This window comes from Mytilus californianus, unplaced genomic scaffold (genome assembly GCF_021869535.1).
Source record: "Mytilus californianus isolate M0D057914Y unplaced genomic scaffold, xbMytCali1.0.p SCAF_4, whole genome shotgun sequence".
Lineage (NCBI taxonomy): Eukaryota > Metazoa > Mollusca > Bivalvia > Mytilida > Mytilidae > Mytilus > Mytilus californianus.
Window position 1 is genome coordinate 32,042,887 of NW_026262690.1, and position 21,885 is coordinate 32,064,771.

The 21,885-nt window shown below is 32.6% G+C and overlaps 1 protein-coding gene across 1 annotated transcript; it reads left to right on the forward strand.

The window, feature by feature from the left end:
* The first annotated feature begins 11,630 nt into the window (after nucleotides 1-11,630).
* LOC127737904 (uncharacterized) lies at nucleotides 11,631-20,189 on the forward strand. Its single transcript, XM_052248872.1, has 3 exons — nucleotides 11,631-12,222; nucleotides 13,786-13,894; nucleotides 16,476-20,189. The coding sequence occupies exons 1-3, from the start codon at nucleotides 11,749-11,751 to the stop codon at nucleotides 16,841-16,843; spliced, it is 951 nt and encodes a 316-aa protein (XP_052104832.1). The 5' UTR covers nucleotides 11,631-11,748; the 3' UTR covers nucleotides 16,844-20,189.
* Nucleotides 20,190-21,885: the final 1,696 nt, after the last annotated feature.

Sequence of the window (21,885 nt, forward strand, 5' to 3'; positions counted from 1 at the left end):
TTTGGATGGTAGGGTACATATTTTGTTATGGTGTAGCATTCTACTTTTTTCATTGGTTATTACGATCACGTGATGCAAAGGATATAATAGACTCTGTTTCTCACATATATATATTGACGGTCAATATTAAAAATCTTGCAAAACGCTATGTTTCTATTTATATATATATGTTGTGTACAAGTTATCATTTTGTACAAATTATAATTTGAACAAAAAAATTGTACACATTATAATTTGTATTTTGACTTTGTACAAATTGTAATCTGTACAAAAAAAGCTTGTACAATTTGTACAAAATTTGACTAAAATTCACTTATAACTTGTATAATAATTTAAAGTATGGATTTTGTTATAATAAACATTGATACACACCATAGAATTTTTATTCAATGACCACACAATAAACCTTATTTACAAAATACAAATATACCCAGATGGAAATGTAATTGATACATGCATGCCAGTTAATTCTGATAGTACAATCGAAATTGGCCCCAGTGACAATTCTGACAGAATAATAAAAATTCGCCTAGTGACAATTCTGATAGTATAATAGAAATTGGCCCCAGTGATAATTCTGATAGTATAAGAGAAATTGGCCCGAGTGACAATCAGGATGATACTGACGTTGAAACACCAATCATACGTGCCAGGAAGCATACGCTGTCTGGCCAACAGATCCAAGCCGAAAACGAAACGGAAATAATAAGAATTTGCTGTGGGGGATAATGTCGCCGGTTATACCAATTCCTCAGTGTGATCTTGCCCCAACTGATCCTCGAAATATCTTAGTTGTGATTATTGAATCTGAAGAATTTGGGTACCACATTGGAACAGCTGTAGGAATTTCAACAGGATATTTGTCGTGAAATCAAATTGAAGCTGTTGAAGACACATCTTTATTTGCAGCAGCAGTTCCTGAGCTTCAATTTTCGCTACGTGAAGCAGTTAAAAAGCTTTCAAAAACTGATGGTCAGGGATTTCTTATATGTAAATGCAAAGGAGGGAGCAGCACTTCTAAATGTAAATGTAAAAAGCAAAATTGTTGTGCATTTCTGATTCCATAATTCACTCACATGCTCAAACAAATGATAAAGAACTATTTTTGTATTTTGTAAATAAGGTTTATTGTGTGGTCATTGAATTAGTACAAAATGATAACTTGTACACAACATATATATATTGACGGTCAATATTTAAAATCTTGCAAAATGCTATGTTTCTGTTTCTATATATACTGACGGTCAATATTAAAATCTTGCAAAATACAATGTGAAATAATATAGTATTAATTGTTGGGTATTTTCATAATGGCCATGTTATATGTCCAAGGTCTGTTATAATGGTCGAGGATGCCTGTAATGGCACGAGGCAATACAGAGGGACATTACAGCCTCCCAGGCCATTATTACTGACCGAAGACAAATAACAGGGTCAATCTGAAAACACCCATTTCTTAACACTTTTATTTACCAAACTGCCAGTGTGTAATATTTAACCAAGCCAAATCAGTTTTTTGTGTGGAGAAATTGTATATATATAATTATACCAAATGCAATATTAAAAAGAAATAAAGATTTATTGTTGTCATATTCAAAGCAATTTATGGCATACAAAATACAAGATTTCATTCTGGATTTTAAAACTCAAAATAAATAAGTTAGTAAACATCATGGAATTAATTATGTAATTATTAACTTGACAACTGGGTCAAATAAGATGAGTCATGATTTTCGGGAACATTCATTTTCTTGATGTTTCTTTTTCCCAGAAATGAATTTGATTCGATACAACTGAAAATCCATAATGGCCCTGTTTTTTTTCATAATGGCCCTGTTGTTTCGTAATGGCCCTGTTTATTCATAATAGCCCTGTTTATTCATAATGGCCCTGTATTAATGCCCTGTTAATCTGTAATGGACCAGTTTTGGTTTTATTAATAAAGGGGCAGTTTCATACATATTGCACTAAACTGGTTAATAAACAGAAAGAACATTGAGGTCCATTTCCATAACACACTATTTACTGGACATATGTGATATATAAATTAAGGACTTTTACTCAGGCAATACGTTATATATGGACCTGTTAGATTATACTGAACCTTGGACTTCGTCCTCGGTCAATATAATCTGAACAGGTCCATATATAACGTATTGACCTCGTCAAAAGTCCCTAATTAATAAATATTTCAGTTAAAACACATTTATTTCATGAACAACAAAATAACTAAAAGTAACTTTTGTTTAGAAAAGATCCAAAATATTGTGTTGAAATCTTTGAAGTTTGTTACTTGATCGAAAGAAATTCAAAACTACATAAAATTTCATTTCAAACTTATACTACTCAGTCGATCTATAATATATTAAATAAATGCAACTTAATGCGAAAGTAATATTATTTTGAATGACGAAATAAACACATTTTTTTTCAAAAGTATACAAGAATAGCACCGAGGTAGTTTGTATCAATGCGATACAGAAACCGAAGGTAGAAATAATAATTTTCAGAAAACTGAAAAACATTTTTAATCATCTAGTCCATTGTATAGTTTATCTTTATCAATTTCTTTTTAAATTTCGTACTTGAACTAATTGCATAACAAATTGTTCATAATATATTAAGTGCATGCGAGATAAGTACGAGATCAAACTAGACAAGTAACAATATCTTGTTTCAAATTTGTTAACGACTTACTCTATATATTACAAGGACAAATTATATAAATATTACGTCAATCTATTATCCTACTTTCTATTTGTCTTTTATTTATTTTTTCGTTTGGTTGCTGTCTCATTGATGTTACCCTTCATATTTTCGCCAATATGATCATCTGTTTTCGAAAAGCTCACTTAATTTGAAGGTTAAAAATTGAAAAGTTTTAGTATTATGGATTGTGCAATTATACGGAATACCTGCATGTAATACTATTAAACCAATATTTCACCCTCTATATGAGGACTAGGGTTACCGTAGCAAATTTGCAGAAAATATATGATTTAACATGACATCATATCTGTGAGATGACCATGATGTTAATAGCCACATTTGAAAATAAGGAATGTGTTTCAAAGTCTAATACAAGATTCGATCATTATTCAAGATAGCAAAGATAATGGAATAATCATAATGGAATCTTTAATGTTTTTGTTTTTAACATAATTTTCTGTGATAAAAAGTTTTAATCATCTATATTTGAATCAATCAGAATGTTATCTTTTAGTTAATGTTTACAGTTTTCTATTTATTAATACTTTTGAAAATAAAAAGGTTTTTTTTTGTAAAAAAAAGATGAAAAAAAAGTTGATTAATAAAGACAATCACAACAACAATCACATACATGCGAACTTAAAAACATTTCATTTTAATATTATGTCTTTTATAGTTCTAAGAACGGAAGAATGATTTACTACTCATAGACCGGAATAAGTTGTTTCAAAATTAAAAAAAATATTCCTTTTAAATCGTCGTAAAAGTACAATACACAAGAACATCTCTAGCCGCACAGCCCATCTACCAGCAGGATGGCCACTAACTTAAGGAATGAAATAAAAGACGTGGCATAATTTGGAAAGCAGGGTCAAAATGTTCACGATACTATACTGCGGACTCTAGCTAAGGTAACCACAGTTGTTGGTTGAATGTTGTCGCTCTATAAAAATAAGAATGGAAATGGGGAATGTGTCAAAGAGACAATAACCCGACTAAAGAGCAGACAACAGTCCAAGGCCAAGGTCTTCAACACAGCGAGCTAGTTCATAGAAAATGGACGTCACACTAAACTCCGAAACATATAAATGAACCGAAATTAAAAAAAAAAAACATACAAGACTAACAATGGCCAGAGGTTGCTGACTTGGGACAGGCGCAAAAATGCGGCGGGGTTAAACATGTTTTGTGAGATCTCAACCCTCCCCTATACCTCTAGTCAATGTAGAATATACAAACACACAGCAATACGCACAGTAAAACTTAGTTTAAAAGAAATCCGAGCCCGATGTTTGAAAAGGTAACAGAAGAAACTACGCAAAATGACAATGATCAACATAAATTAACAAAGGACTACTAGCAGATACTGACATGCCAGCTCCAGATCTCAAGAATATAAGTTTAATCAAAACTTTGTTGTTTTAAATATCAGACAATAATTTTATGATTTAAAACAAAATGACTTACGTAAATTTTACATTGAGGTTCTGAAAAAAGAAATCACCAATTCACCAACATTCCAACTTACTCCATTTTCAGAAAACGACATCTGTAACAAACATAAACTTTTAGCTACCGCTTTACAAGCAGAACCAAATACAATGAAAGTCCCAACTATGTATTGGCTGCCGAAGCTACACAAAACACCTTACAAATATAGATTCATTTCGTCTTCAAGCCATTGTTCCACTACTAAATTGTCTATTCTTCTTACCAGTACACTTGGTACAATCAAAAACCTGATAATAAATTGTTCAAATAAGGCCTTCGAAAATAGTGGAATTAATTACTTTTGGAGTGTCAAGAACTCGTTGGAAGTACTTGACAAATTACATAATCTGTTCAAAGTTTTGATTTTTCTACCCTATATACCACATTGCCTCACATTCTCATTAAGAAAAAATTCACACACCTAATTAAATGGGCATTTAAAAAGTCATAATGTGAATATATATGTTCAAACTCTTTTAGGTCATTTTTTAGTAGCAATAAACAAAAAAACTATGTCAATTGGACATGCTTTGATACTATATATGTCCTTGAATTTTTACTAGATAACATTTTTGTTCGCTTTGGAGATTCCGTATATCGTCAGGTTATTGGAATTCCAATGGGGACTAACTGTGCACCACTTATTGCGGACCTTTTTTGTATTGCTATGAGTTACAATTTATGACAAAAATCAGCAAAGACCCATCGAAACAACATCTGATACACAAATTTAATAATACTTTTAGATATTTGGATGATATTTTGGCTCTCAATAATGACGACTTCAGTGTGTATACTAAAGAAATTTATCCTGTTGAACTTACTTTAAATAAAGCTAATACTAACAATGACCACTGCCCTTTCCTCGATCTTGATATCTATATCATTAATGGAAAGCTTAATACTAAAATATATGATAAAAGAGATGATTTTTCATTTCCTATCGTTAATTATCCATTTTTAGATGGTGACGTTCCCTTGTCACCATCTTACGGTGTTTATATATCTCAACTTGTACGATTCGCTCGTGTATGTAACAATGTTTTAGATTTTAACGAGAGAAATTTATGTATTACTGAAAAATTATTACACCAGGGTTTTCGATATCACAAACTAGTCAAAACATTTACTAAATTTTATCATCGGTATAAGGACATCATTCGTAAATATAGCTCAACATGCAGACTTCTTATACGTTCAGGTATTTCACATCCAATTTTTTATGGAAATATTCTTTATAAAGCACAAAAATGTCAGTATTCACCTCTGAAGCTAACAAAACCTTTAAATAGACTTATTAAGAAGGGATATAGTTACGATACTGTTGTCAGGTCATTGAAGATTGCATATTTTGGCGTTAATATTGATTCACTTATAGGGTCTTTGCATCGGCACTAAACACATTTATTTAAAAACCAGTTGTTGGCATGACACGGGTTATGTTCTTCTCATATATGTTATGATGGTATGATACTAAACCCCTAACGGGAAGGATTGTGCCTGATATTCATATGATGAAGACATAATCTGTCAATCAGTTTAATTGAAGTCTGAAGCTGGCATGTCAGTTAACTGCTAGTAGTATGTTGTTATTTATGTATTATTGTCATTTTGTTTATTTTCTTTGGTTACATCTTCTGACATCAGACTCGGACTTCTCTTGAACTGAATTTTAATGTGCGTATTGTTATGCGTTTACTTTTCTACATTGGCTAGAGGTATAGGGGGAGGGTTGAGATCTCATAAACATGTTTAACCTCGCCGCATTTTTGCGCCTGTCCCAAGTCAGGAGCCTCTAGCCTTTGTTAGTCTTGTACTATTTTAAATTTTACTTTCTTGTGTACAATTTGGAGTTTAGTATGGCGTTCGTTATCACTGAACTAGTATATATATTTGTTTAGGGGCCAGCTGAAGGACGCCTCCGGGTGCGGGAATTTCTCGCTGCATTGAAGACCTGTTGGTGACCTTCTGCTGTTGTCTGTTCTATGGTCGGGTTGTTGTCTCTTTGACACATTCCCCATTTCCATTCTCAATTTTATATGTCAACAAAATTCAATATAGTAAACCTGCGTGAACAGAAATAAAACAATTCATATCACGAATTCAGATTTTTTAATATATTCCAATTCCTTTTAGAAAAGAAATAAAATTTCAAAACTTGAGGTTTTATCATATAAATCAAATATGTTGTTATAACATTGAAATAATTCTTTCGAACATCAACAAAATCAATGTTAATGTTAAAACTTGAACTATTGTTACGTTGCTGACGTAGAAGTGATGGAGAGTCGTCTCATTGGCCATCATACCTCCAACTTATTGTATACTTACTAATATTGCAAGGTTATCGTTGATTGATGCCTTCAATCGGCCTTTCATTTACAAAACTTACATCTATAATTGAGAATCGTATCACATCTTGTTTTCATAGACAGGTCGGATTTAAAGGGGTAGGTTCATGAAGGGTCAATAACTTTAGTAATAAAAATAAAAATTTGATGACAAAATATGTAACCATATCTGACAAAAAACAACAAGCTCTGACGCATAAGAACTATTGGGATGACATTATGACATCATAATTGTTCACTCTAAATAGGAAAATAATAATTTTTACTATTTGTTTTCAAAATTTTAATAGTTTTTGCTGCAAACGAAATTGGCCACATGCAAAGACGCCTAATTTTTTTTGTTAGGTTGTGTATCTGGGCCACACACACTTTTTTTTATAACAATTTTGATTTTGGTCGAAGGGTGTGGCCAACGTTTTTCAGAAGAAAATAGACCTTATGAATGTATAGAAAAAAACAGAAAATCTGGCTTAAACGTTGTAAAATATCATTGTTATAACTAACAGCAGACAACAGGTTATCTAAATTTGCATATTAAAGATCGTAAACAAAGTTTATTACATATGGTATAACAAAGTTTGATTTTTGTAGAGTCAATTTAAGGCCTTCATTGCCATTCCCCTTTATTCAGTTTGTAAAAGAGTCAACCGACGTTAAACATTACTTTAGTAATGCCATGAAGCCATTAGAGAGTTGTTGTAAGGGTTCTTTTACAGCACAGAGAGCGTTACAAGCTCCATTAATTCACGAATTCACACCAACAATATACTAGTATACAACTGTTTAACATCAACTGGCAAATATTACATGCATATGACAAGAGCGGGTTGGTTCAGAAAAATATGTTAACCGTGATTTTAGAATTTAGACAGCTACTGGAATGTACGAGAGTATATTTAAAAGGGAGCAGATGTTTTGCTTTGGAAAGCCATAAGAGAGTTGGGTTCTTTTAAAGCACAGAGAGCGTTACAAGCTCCATTAATTCACGAATTCACATCAACAATATACCAGTATCCAATAAGTAGGTTTTAGTAGAAGGGAAGAAGACTAGACAATATTTATTTAACACTTACCATGGAAAAGGCGAAAAAAACAGGCAGGAATTTCGACTTGCAAAGGACGGACCCTTCAAATCGTTGTTGCAAAGGTTTCAATAATAGTACAGTCAGTTTAGTACTCGACGCTCCATAACGCCTCCCTTCCAGCAATCGAAACGTAGGCCTGCTTTAGCATTTGCTTTTCTGCCAGATTGAAGGGTTCAAGGTGACTGTAACTCTAGCTGAAGTTTGAAGTCTGTTCACATAGACGTAACATGATTAGACAATACACTAACTCAAATAAAAAAAAATGACAATTTTACGGGAATGACAAGTCCCCACTCTGTGGAACTTTTGTAACGACTCAATCAGTTCAACCTTAAGGTAAATTCCTTTAGCAAGTATAAAGATGAAAAGTATTTCAACAATGAAGTTTGAATCGGCTATTGATATTTCATTGATGATATTGTCTTTTCATTACGGATTATAAACTAGAATTCATCTTCTGAACAGTAACCATGCAAATTGTCACATCTGATATATTCAGTCGCCATTTCGTTTTTTTTAAATCAATTAGACAGCTGTTTTGAATTATATATAGTTAACAAACATGAGCTATGTATGTTATATTATGGAGAGGAGGGTCCTCATTTCTGTATTTTTTAATTTAAGACCGTTTTCTCTATTTTCAACTCCATTATTTTATATATTCATATTTTAGCACCTCAGCATTCTCTATTTTTTGTTTGTTTCATAATTTATCTTTTTTCTTTCTTATTTGGTCCATCATCTCTAATCTCCAAACTCCAGCAGACTTTCTTTTAGAGTCCTTGTTTGTACGTATTTGATAAGAAATAGAAAATAAATTGAAACATCCAATTATTAACACCGTTACATCATGTACATACTTAATATAAATTCTAATACAAAATTTCATACTAATAGTTATAGATTTATAAATATGAGAGTTAAATGTCTTTTACAGATATATACACAACAGTATCACCTGGTGTTTTTCAAATTATAGATTCATACGTGAATTTGATTATTCAACAGTTGGAGAATTGTGAACATCGTACGCCGGTTTCCTATAGCCATTTTTCCGGGAGGGGGACTAGATGAAGCCAGTTCCTACTCCCACGGAAAAATTGGCATGATTTCACTTTCCCCCTCAGCGTGATTTGGGGTGGGGTGGGGGGGGGGGGGGGGTGGGGGGTGGGGGGTGGGGTCAGGATCAGGCCTTCCCCCTAGTAACGCGAGAAGCTCGTTTTCCCCTTGTAGAAACGTCGGCGACGTCAGTTCGAAATTAATTATCCATTAAAAGATAGTAACCATGTGTTTATTGATTAGTCATTTCTCAATACCAGATAAAATTGAGAATGGAAATGGGGATATTTATTTATATATAGATAAGATATATAGTCTGATGTATTGATCACATCCATTCTCCTCCGTGAACACTCGGGTGTGTTAAGTGACTTTCTGTCCCATGTTCTAGTTGAACCCGACATGAAGATGGAATTTGGCCGGATGGCAACAGTTGTTGTAGGAATGTTTGAAACTTATGATAGTAAATAGTCTCTCTCTTGTTTATTAAATTTGATGACATATTAGAAATATATATAAGGTCTCCTGGTTTATCTGTATATATAGAAGATGTGGTATGAGTGCCAATGAGACAACTCCACATCCAAGTCACAATGTATGTATATAAAAAGTTAACAATTATAGGTCAAAGTACGGCCTTCAACACAGAACCTTGGCTCACACAGAACAGTAAGCTATAAAGGGCCCCAAAATGACTAGTGTAAAACAGTTAAAAAAGGAAAACTAACGGTCTAATCTATATAAAAAACGAGAAACACCTATGAACCACACCAACAAACGACAACCACTGAACAACAGGCCCCTGACTTAGGACAGGTGCATAAAAATGCAGCGGGTTTAAACATTTTAACAGGCTACAACCTTCACCCTAACCTGAGACAGTAACATTAAAACATAAAAAGACACACTATAAAATATCAATTGAAATGGCTTAACTCGATCAAAACGACATTTAAATTAAAACAAGTAAATAGTGTTTGCTTTAGAATAAATCTTGACATTAAGGAATTTATCTCCCTCATGCAAAACTCTAATTCCTTGCCCGGCTTTGGCTTACTTTTTTGTCCTTTTTGGTTTATAGCTCTTCATCTTTTTAATAAGCCTTGGATTTTCAAATGTTTTGGCTTCGAGCATCACTGAAGAGACATTGATTGTCGAAATGCGCATGTGGTGCAGAAACATTAGTACCGTTTAGGTTATTTGAATGATAATCTCAGTATTTGCTGCAAGCTCCACATTTCTAACTGGTATACAGCGACATTCTAAACATATTTAGTGTAAAATTATGTCTCCTGTAGATATATATATATATATATATAGGTCCATAATTCTATTTCATTCAAGCACAAAGCCCTTTAAAGATATTTGCACCAATAAGTAATGTGACTTCGATGTAAAAAGTATAACAAAAATACCAAACTCTAACTTGAAGGTAAATGCAAAAAGAGGAGGTCCATAAAAACTGAAAAAATCGGACTTTAGACTTTATCAACGAACGGAACGAATGGAAAACAACTGTCATCTTCCTGATGTTGTACAGGTATTTTCCGTAGAAAATGGTGGGTTAAACCTGGTTTTATAGCTAACTACCCCCCCCCCCCCACTTGTATGACAGTTGCTTACAGTTCCGTAATATTGCCTATTTTAGGTGAGCAACCCAAACAGACATAATATGTTAATGTTACAATAATTTTTTTGATCCAGCAGCCAAAACTGTAACGCATACTGTCGGGAACAATGAGATAAATAATTCTATGAATCTCTAGTGTTCTTGTGCTACCCCTTTCATTTTTAACGTTCACGCGATCGGAATCAATGAATCTAACATTTGAAGATTTGTTTATATTGGATATTACCTCGGGCCATTTCTAAACGAAAAATCTACCCCTGTAAACAGGTAAACATTTCCTAACGAAGAGTTTGGCATATTTTTTACAGTTTGGCATTTTGTTTTACAACGTCCATACTTCTGTGATCTGGTATATGCGCTACTAATTTTGTGCTGTTTTGTTTGATGAATCCGAAATGCTGACACTGGTCACATGATCTTGTATATTCCTTAATACAGGGTTGCATGCTTTTCCAGTAATAAATATGACCTATATTAATTGCATTATGTGCGGCTTTCCATCCTCAAAAGACCTTTGTAGTCGTGTGTTATACGATATTTGATGTATCCAAAAGAGAAAATAAAACATCTTCAGAAAAGATAATATATGAAATGAAGTACTCTAAAAACAATTTGATATATGAATGGGGGTATCTGTTCGAATACAAACTGCACCCCTGTAATAAATAATCTAAGAGCCCCAACCCGCTCCCTTAACCAAAAGCTTTTAAAAGTGATACGGGTGTCGATAAAACGACCACAATGTGTACCAAACATCTCTTCTATGCAACCCAAGCCGAAAAACAGATTATTTAAGCATTTCAGAGATCAACCATTTCTTAAGAATAAGTGGAAAATATATATACAAAAACATTGTCGTACAATTTTGATGTATACATAATTATATATAGTGAAATCCATATTGTGGGGGAAATACGGGCATGGGGGAAATGGCTATATAACGGTGAAGATTTGTTTAACAAAATTTTTATGATATATTTCATCCAGCTGCATAGAAATTACTCCTACATTACAAAAATATAAATAGATTAAAAGGACAAATAGTGCGTGATATAAATAGAACATTGTGAAATATAGGTCAGATATAAAACCGGGATGCCCTATTAAGATTTTCTGAAAACCTCGTATCCAATATTTGTTTAGCAAAAGACATTTTACACTTTGTTTGTTTTTGCATTTCTACAAGACATAAGAAAACAGTATTTCAAAGATTTTCCCGCTTACAAAGTGTTTTTTGATATATAAATATAGGTAACCGTATACAAAATGAATAACTGAAACTGAAAATAAAAGTAAAAAACTGCATTTTCAAAAATTCCCAAATGTATGTCATATTGAGGTTTCAGATACGATACCTTGCACTTTCAGAATCAGAGTAAAATTATGCTTGTTTCTACTTGAGAAGTTTGAATATAAAACCATAATGCTGGGTCAATTACTTCATTTATTGAAAACAGCTTTAAGAAGGTTGCATACTAAGAGGCAAACTGCAAACAGCTGGATTTATTACAATGGCTACGTGGAAACGCGCAAAATGGATATAGAAAATTGTGAATCTTGTGACGAAAGGAGGTCTAAAGAAATAGATCATTCAGAACTTAAACATGTTAAAGAGGAATGGACAATTCAAAAGTGGTGCAACATCGAATGCTTAAAATTACTATTTTCGTTTGCTATATTACTGATCAATATCATAGTTGTTACACTTATGATATTTAATTTTAAACTTTTGGAAAGCAAAATGAATAGCAAAAGTGAAATGCAAAAATATCAATATAATACAAAAACGGACTTCTGTATTCACTTTCCTAAAGGCACTAACAATCGGAGAGAACTTAACAGCCGGATGTTTCATTGTTTAAAGAATTCACAATACTTGCGGCATTTGTTTGATATGGTTAGTATTTATCTTCATAAGAGAAAGTATAGCCATGAATACATTTCGAAATTAGTTTAAGTTTCTATACCAATCAATCAATGTTTCATTTTGCGACAGACATTTAAAGTATTTTCCGTACGGGCACATGTTACCAGCTTTGTTTTGTGCTTCTACTGACATAACAATGTTCGGATTAACATTCTTACTAAAATCGAAACCTTTTTTTAAAGAGAGATAACATTTGACCTTTAAATGTTGATATGATAAATTATCCAGCTTGTGATATATATACATATATATAGAAGTCTATAAAAAGGACCAACCAGCAAATTTAATATGTACCGGATCGTCTAAAATAGACTATACTGCGCAGATAAGGAAAACATTATATAAGTCTAAAGATGGTAATATACGAAGATCATGTTAAAAATTCGTGTTGACAAATATTTTGGCTTAACAAATAGCCTTCGTCAGTGTCAATGATTTTAACAATACGTTGTTAAAATTACTATTGTTAAAATTATTGACACTGACGAAGGCTATTTGTTAAGCCGAAATATTTGTCAACACGAATTTTTTAACATCATCTTCGTAAATTACCATCTTATAATAGTACCGTTGTGCAAATCTTTAGACTTATATATAGATATATTTATATATTCATAATCATTCTAAATATCAGCACAACAATGTTAAATTTGCAAATATATATATATACTATACTAAATTCTCTCACATGTCATGTAAAAAGGTAGGAGGTGAAGATGAAAGCGGACTTTTTACAAGTAGAATTCTGATAAATTGATTGTTACTTGCTTACAGTCCGTTAGCAAACATTGCATGCATATATATTATATACTTAGGACGAGAACAAAGCAAATTAATACAAAAGATGTGTTTTGCAAAGCAGTATGAAATAAGGAGATGTGGTATGATTCCCAATGAGACAGTTATTCACCAGAGACTAAAAGACGTAATAGGTAGCAACTATAGGTCATCGTACGGCTTTCAGCAATGAGCAAAAACCATACCGCATACCAAGCTATAAAGGGCCCGACCTAATAAAAATGTTAAACAATTATAAAGCTGATCAGGATGAAGGCTAGGGAATTTGAAATTGCACTGAACGGAAAGAGAAGTTACTTTTTTTTAGTATCATGAATAGTGGCAGAAATTTTGGCTTGCATCATGCAATCTACGGACTCTTAGAGGGTTGTTGATTCTTTTACTTGTAGAGAACGTGGTACTTATCCTACACGAGGCATCGGATATAAGTATTAACATACCCATTCCGACAGGACATGGCTGCCTATTTATACATCCTGCACAGCTAAACGGATGCTCCTGTTAAAATGGGTTTTACTGCCGGACGATCGAGATAAGGCCATTGATGACCGTATTGCTTGACCCAAGTCAACACTAGGTTTTAAATTCATTATGCTGCCACCAATGTGTTGTTTCATGTTAACATTGCGTTTCTACTCATCATTAAGTAGTCCGACAACATTTATTGTACTATTTCTACTTTGTTTGAAATTAAACCTTTTTAGGAGAACACTAAAGTTTTGTTATTTATTGCAGATGGCTCTAAGTTCAAAACGACGATTAGTTCCTTATTCAAACAATACCAATGTACAACAGAGAACCGTTTTCCATGAATATATACAAGGACAGAGTTCCAGTAAAAACGGTAAATAAAGTGTTTATTTTTCATGTTTTCCTACACTGGATCCGCTTGAAATTAAATCTATATGTTCAATGAAAAGCCACTCAGAACGGATTCACGTAAGAAAAAATGGTCACGTAGTGTAAAAGGCTATATAGGTTCTGCGGAAGCAATATATAAGCAGTAAATCGGTCGACTGTAAGCACATATGCGTGTGTAGGAGTCAGTACGTAGCACATTAAGAAACTAACAGATCGGAAAATTTATACGTAAAAACCACCCTGGAATTCTTATATTTAAAAAAAAATTAATTCAAGATATACCATTTGTTTTTGTCGATAACCGCTACATATGTTATTGATAGAACATACACAGAATTGATAATAGCATGAAGAACTGGTAAAACTGTCCTACAATTTTATCATCCCTCCACCCACCCCAAAAAAAAAAACAAAACACAAAAAAAACTCTCATCAAAACAAACAGAAAATCGTACAACAACAGGAAGATGTTTACAAGAAACCCTAAAGAATACCCCCCCTCCCACCAAAAAAAAAAAAAACAAACAAACAAAGAAAACAACAAAAAACAACAACAAAAAAACAAGAACAAAACACACACAAATTAAACCTGCAAAAATTACAAAACAGTAAATGGTCTTGATAAATAAATTTAAAACTTCAACTTTGCTTAAGGTAAGTTATTATGTGGTATTAGAATTAACAAACTATAAGTAGAATAGACTTGTAAAAATGCATATTTGACTGTATACACTAGGTATGCCACTAGATGTGCCCGTAGAAGCAGCCTTACGTAACATATTGGCCTGTTGGGCATATTGTTTCTAATTTGAGTTATCTCCCGTTTACCAGCAAAAATCCTCAGCTAAGCTATAACTTATATAGATTATATGTTTTATTTTACTCTGAAATGATATTTCCTATGCTAGAACAATTGAGGAGAAAATACCAGTATAATAGATATAAATACCCAACACACGAAATCACAGTTTAATTAAAATCTATGGACTAGAAAGATGTCAAATGGTTTGAGTATTATCTAACTGGACGGAAACAACTGGTAAATGTAAATGTGACGGAATCTCAACTTCTTAATATTATTTGTGGTATACATCATGAACGCATTTTAGGTCCTTTGCTTTTTTTTTAATTTTACGTCAACAACATATCTATAAGTATTAATTCTGACTGTAAACTCTTGCTTTATGTCGACGAAAGCACTATAATACTTTCTCATAAGGACGCAGAATTTACCTCGAGGAAGTTAGGAAAGGCATAGTCGTAGCAAATCACTCATTGACAATAAGCTATCTTCAGACTTGGGTAAAACAGAATGCATTATCTTTGGTACGAAACGTGAACAAAAAAAAGTAACACATTTTCAAATACAATGTAATGACCATGTAATTAAATCACAGGCAAAACTGAAATATCTAGGAATAGACATAGAACAACACTTTATTGGTGAAAATACAGTGAACTCAATTATCAAAAAAGGTAAAATTTTAGATTAAAATGATTGTATCGTAAAGCAAGATGTTTGTCAACTGAAAACCGCAAAACTATTTCTTCGTTTCTAATCCAGTGTCACTTTGACTATTCCTGTTTCCCGTTCCTCTTGGTATGTCGGAGTATCACAAACTCTTAAACACAAACTTCAAATTGGCCAAAACAAAACTGTTAGATTAATAAAAGATCTTGGTCCAAGGTCTAGTGTCCAGAATTATGAAGTGTTGGATTTTTAAACTTTGAAAATAAAGTGAAGCAATTAAGATGAAGACATGCATATAAGATAAGATCTTTAACAGTACGTGTTCCTTATATTTAAAAAACGATCTTTAACAAATATAATAACACTAGATCACGCCATTTCAATTTTGTTGTTCCTATAAAGTTAACAGAGTGTACTCAAAATCTTGTTTCCAAATAACATAAAGTTAATACATGACCAGGACGCATTCAAAGCTGCAGTAAAGCAGCATCTGAATAATAAGTAAAATTGTATCTTTATTTGTGATTTAAATTCAATTAATGCCATGCATCCTCTTAATTTCTTATTTTTTCCATCTAAGCGATATACACTTGAAGGACCCCATTCAAAATAAGCGGTAACGCATTCATGGGTAATCCTTGGAAGAATATCAACTTGCGAGTGCATTTTAGAATTACCGTATTTGTTTTCTTTCAAAATTTTAATAACTGATATTTTAAAACTGTACTTGTATATAGTTGATTCCTAAATGCATTTTATCTTTATCTCTTTATCAAAATTTTACTTCATGACAGAACGTAAAACAATTATTAGGTTGACCAGTATGACGTCTAGGTAAAATTATGCATGGAAAATTGATTTATGGTGGATAGAGACAGAAAATGTTGTCTTTTAAATTGGAACAATGACATTTCAAAGTAGCGCTGACAATAAGGATTAAGTAATACCAAACTTCTTCCATTTAAAATATCGAAAGAGAAAAGAACAGTCAGAATATAATTTGCATGTATATACTATTAAAGGGCATTTGTATCTTTTTCATGCACGACGATTAAAAAAAATAATGAGTTAATATATTCTTCCTTTTCTTTAGAAAATGCAGAGTGTCCGAAGTTATCAGGAGAAGTAAAGCTTCGAAGTTTATTAACAAACAGGAAATCTAATACCAATGAATTAACAGTTCAAACTTCTGGCCTTTATATGATCTACGTACATGTAGAATTCCAAAGTCTAGACCGTTGTCAGAGGTCGCGGAATGAAGTTAACATTCAAGAAAAAGGACATTTAATCGTTTCTGATTCAATAGGGCACAAAGAGGGACCTCTTGTTTGTCAGCCAAAAGTATATTCAGTCTTTGTAAAGCTGAAGGAATCACGCTCTCTATCGGTCAACATCCCAGACACGAGCTTTCTTGAGTCTCATTGGAAAAGTAACATGATCGGTGGCGTTCTTGTGTCGTGATTATTTAGTTACTATAAGGACACCTCGTTGTACATAGTAATGTTGGTAATAAAAATGAATTATGATGTACACTTCAAAGGCAGCAAGGTAATTTAGGAATTGGACAAATAGTTTTGTTTCGTGTGACTGTGACGTTTGTTTGTGGTGCCATCTTTTAATAGAAGGATTCTTGTATGTTTTGTATCTGGGAATGTTTTTCCTTTTTCATCAATAATTGTAATATGTCACCTCACAAAACAAATCTGCGAGAAAGAAAGATGTTCAGAGTTAACAAACGCAATATAATTTTGAATGGTAATACATTCATTAGAGGTATTCCCGTAACAGTGTGGACAACCGTAGTACTTTTGTTGTTAAAAATACTGAATCATTTACCTTTAACTTGTTTGTCATCGGCTATCGATAACAATGATTTTACGCTCACTCAGTCTGTCAGAGGCCTTCCAGTGGGGATTTAAATAATCACTTGTTACACATTTCGATACATAAAATGAAACTCTTTTCACAAAACTTTAAAGGAATTTGTTTGAAATATTCTTTATATCAGCACACACAACAGTTTCATTTTAGAGAAAAATAAATGTTCAGAGCTAATATCATTAAATAATCGAAAAATACATTTACACATATGGATTTTCATTGTAAAAAATTTAAGTCGATGGAGTTAATTCACAAAATATCGCAAGAGAAAAAATACTCCCACGTTGTGATCATTTAAGAGTAACAGTTATTCAATGCATATGATTTGTTTGTAAAAAGAGTTACGGACGATGAAAAAAAAATCATCTTTTAACTGGATAAATTTCACATGGATCATCGTTTGAATCATTCAGTCATACAGAGAACTCGTAGGATTAGTTTGCCTTGGATATTCCAGTACTACACAACTCAATTGCCTCTATTTATGTATATATCTATATGTATATTTAATTAATTAAAAGACCTTTCTGTTTGTATAATACTTTTATGTAAAGGGGAAACTGTTACTGTGTGTGATCCTTTTTGTTTCTTTGACTATATCGTTAGTCATAAACTAAATTGCAGTACTCGTCGATATATCATTCTTGTATCACACGAATTTGGGTCTTTTACTTACAAAACTTATTTTCTTGTAACGTTTTTTATTGTTGAATAACGAATGTTGCCCGTTTTTTAATTTTTTTGTCGTTTGTTTGTGTCTCAACCGGATCCTCTTTTCTTCATATTTAAAAACATACGAGATGACATCAATACCAATTCATGACACAAAATAACAAAATTAAACTAACAGCAGAAGAAAGAAAAGGAAAAGCGCTTTCATGGTTGGATTGTACTAAATCTCGAAGTCACAATGTGGCCTTTGATAAAAATGTTGTAAATAAAAAACATTATATTTTGTCAGTGTTTTGTAATTGCACAACTATTGAAAGTTGATCATGCATTCGTTCTAAAATAATTTTTTTATGTTTAAAGAACGTGCAAATATCATACAAAGTGTTTATAAAAACATAACAAAAACGCAAGTAAAGAAAGTTTAAGTATTCAATATTAATCAAAACACAAAGGTCATTCCTGTACTAGTTTTTTGAATTATTTGATTTAGGCTTTGAGATCCTTTGGTGACCCCACAGTTTAAATGTCTATAATAAATACGACGTGATAAGTGGGCGTTACAAACGAACGTTCACCTAATTTTACCCAGTCAATGGTAGACTTGAGCGCGCCAAAAAATGGTCTCGTCCACACTGTTATGAAAACGATACTATATGCGTTTCGGACATGAATTTAATTCAACTTACTGGTCATGTGAAGATATGATTGAAGCTTTAAATTTTCTCCTGGACAACATGTATGTACGTTTCGGCGATAAAGTGTTACTAATTGCGCCCCTTTAATAGCAGATTTATTCCTGTATTGCTATGAATCACAGTTTATGACCAAACTCAGTAAAGATACGTCATTGTTACATTTGGTTGACATATTCAACAATACCTGCCGTTATCTTGATGATATTTTTTCGTTAAATAATCCAGAGTTCTCTAAATATACTACCGAAATTTACCCAAAGGAACTTACTTTGAATAAATCTAACATAAACAGCAGTAATTGTGCCTTTCTAGATTTAGACATTTCAATTTCTAAAGGGAAACTCCATACTAAAATTTACGACAAAAGAGACGATTTTTCATTCCCTATTGTTAATTTTTCTTTTTTAGACGGCGATATTCCTTTGGCTCCATCATACGGTGTTTATATATCCCAACTCGTTCGTTATGCCTGTGTGTGTAGTGATGTCATAGTTTTTAACGAACGTAATCAATGCATCACTGGTAAATTATTATGTCAAGGATTTCGTTACCGTAAATTACTTAAAACATTTACTAAATTCTTTCATAGATACAAAGATTTGATTAGTAAATTTGGCTATACCTGTGGAAATCTTATTAAAAACGGTATTTCACATCCTAAATTTTACGGTAATATTGTACTTAAAGCGCGGAAATCACTATATGATCCGTGTAAACTCATCGAACCTTTAAACAAACTCATTAGTTAAGGTTATCTTATTAATGTTGTAATAAGATCTTTGTATATTGTTTATATTGGCACAAATACCGATATAACATGATACATATTTATTATATGGTTAAATCCTAACTATCCTACTGCCTGTCGATACTTTTATTTTGGCATTGCACAAGTCATGTCTTCTTTGACTGTCCATGGCATTAAAATACTAAATCCCTGGGATGTGTTTTAATTGATTTTAGTCTATGATGCATGATTTTTTATTGTTTATTGTTTTTGGCTTTTAATTAGCTTTCAGTAACTGCAAGCAATCTCAAATCGTACTTTCGTGTTAATTTGACCCGTTGACACAATTTGTAATGCATTTTTGTTAATCAATGTTTACTTATTTTGTGTTATATCTCATCTCACTATTTTAGATATGTACCACCTTTGATAAGTATTTAGTATGACGATAAATTCTCACTTCTGTACTCGTACTGTGAACAACAAATGTATTTATTTTGTAAGAAATATTTCCGTTCTCCTAACAACAAAATTATTATATTTAAATTTACCTGTGTACGTTATTTTATTTAACGTCATTTTGTTCCAGGTTATAGTTGTCTTTTTGATGAATCAAGCTCTCTATCGATCAACATCCCAGACACGAGCTTTCTTGAGTCTCATTGGAAAAGTAACATGATCGGTGGCGTTCTTGTGTTGTGATTATTTAGTTTTTATAAGGACACCTCATTGTACATAGTAATGTTGGTAATAAAAATGAATTATGATGTACACTTCAAAGGCAGCAAGGTAATTTAGGAATTGGACAAATAAATAGTTTTGTTTCGTTTGACTGTGACGTTTGTTTGTGGTGCCATCTTTCAATAGAAGGATTCTTGTATTTTTACATTATTTTATTTAACGCCATTTTGTTCCAGGTTATAGTTGTCTTTTTGACATTGTTTTAAATAATTTTTATTAATATTGTGTCATAGATCAAACTTATTCGTTCAGTGTATGTTTACTTGTTTTTTGTCTTTTTGATCGAGTTAAGCCATTTCAATTGATATTTTATAGTGTGTCTTTTTATGTTGTAATGTTAAACTACTGGTTAGTGTGAAGGTTGGCGCCTGTTAAAACGTTTAAACCCGCTGCATTTGTATGCACCTGTCCTAAGTCAGGAGCCTGTTCAGTGGTTGTCGTTTGCTGATGTGGTTCATAAGTGTTTCTCGTTTTGTTTTTTTATATAGGTTAGACCGTTGGTTTTCCCGTTTGAATTGTTTTACACTAGTCATTTTGGGGCCCTTGATAGCTTGCTGTTCGGTGTGAGCCAAGGTAGCGTGTTGAAGGCCGTACTTTGACCTTTAATTGTTTACTTTTTACACATTTTGACTTGGAGAGTTATCTCATTGGCACTCATACCACATCTTCTTATTTCTATGAAATGCCAAATATCATTTGGAAATTTTACATTTTCCATGTTTAAGATGTCATGGCAGTGGTAAGCACAAAAGGTATAAAGACATTATGGGAAATTGAATGACGAAAGTGAACGCCACGACACATGATGTATGGGGACATACAAATAGATTTGTATTGTTAAGTCTTCATTTTTTTCTAAACACCGTTCACGATTTTTATACGACCGCAAAACATTTGCGTTAGTATAATGCTATCACGTCGTCGTCGTTGTCGTCCGAAGACATTTGGTTTCCGGAAAATAACTTTAGTTTAAGTGTATGGTACTCTATGAAAATTAAGCAAAAGGTTCAATACCACAACAGGAAGTTAGGGATTGTTTTTGGGGGTGATGGTCCCAACCGTTTAGGAATTAGGGGCCAAAAAGGGCCCAAAACAAACATTTTTCTAGTTTCAGGACAATAACTTCTGTAAAAGTATTTTGATTGCTCAAAAATGGTATCAATACCACAAGCACGGGGGTGGGGGGTTGTCTTCCTATATGAAGGTATATACATATGTGCCGCTGGAATGGGTCCCTTTTTTGATACGTCAAATATATCAATGGGGTGCAATTTTACCGAGGAAATATATCAATAGGTAGTAATTGATCAATTGTGATATATTTAGGTACTATTTGAGCTGATAAATATATGAAAGGGTTATGATTTCGCTGTGAAATATATGTATAGGTAGGGATTTCACAATTATTCAATATATGAATGGGGGCTGTTTTTTAAATCCCAGCTGCACAACTGTACCCAAAATCCCATGTTGAGACCCCCTCGTGACCACAAGTAGAAGGTGGGATTCATTTTGAGGGTAATTGCCCAAATCTGTTCAGGAATTAGGGGCCAACAAGGGGCCAAAACAAGCACTTTTCTAGTTTTCAGACAATGACTTGTGTTTAAGTGTATGGATGTCTCTTAAATTGTACCACATTTTACAAAAAGAAAATTTCTTCAAATATTGTAATGCCGGCTTTTCCCCCTTTTTATAATAAACCTGTATAGTTTCTTGAAATTATTGAGGATAAACGATAGATGTTAGTGATATGTCTAATGTTGCAAGTAATGTCAGACTTGTAATTT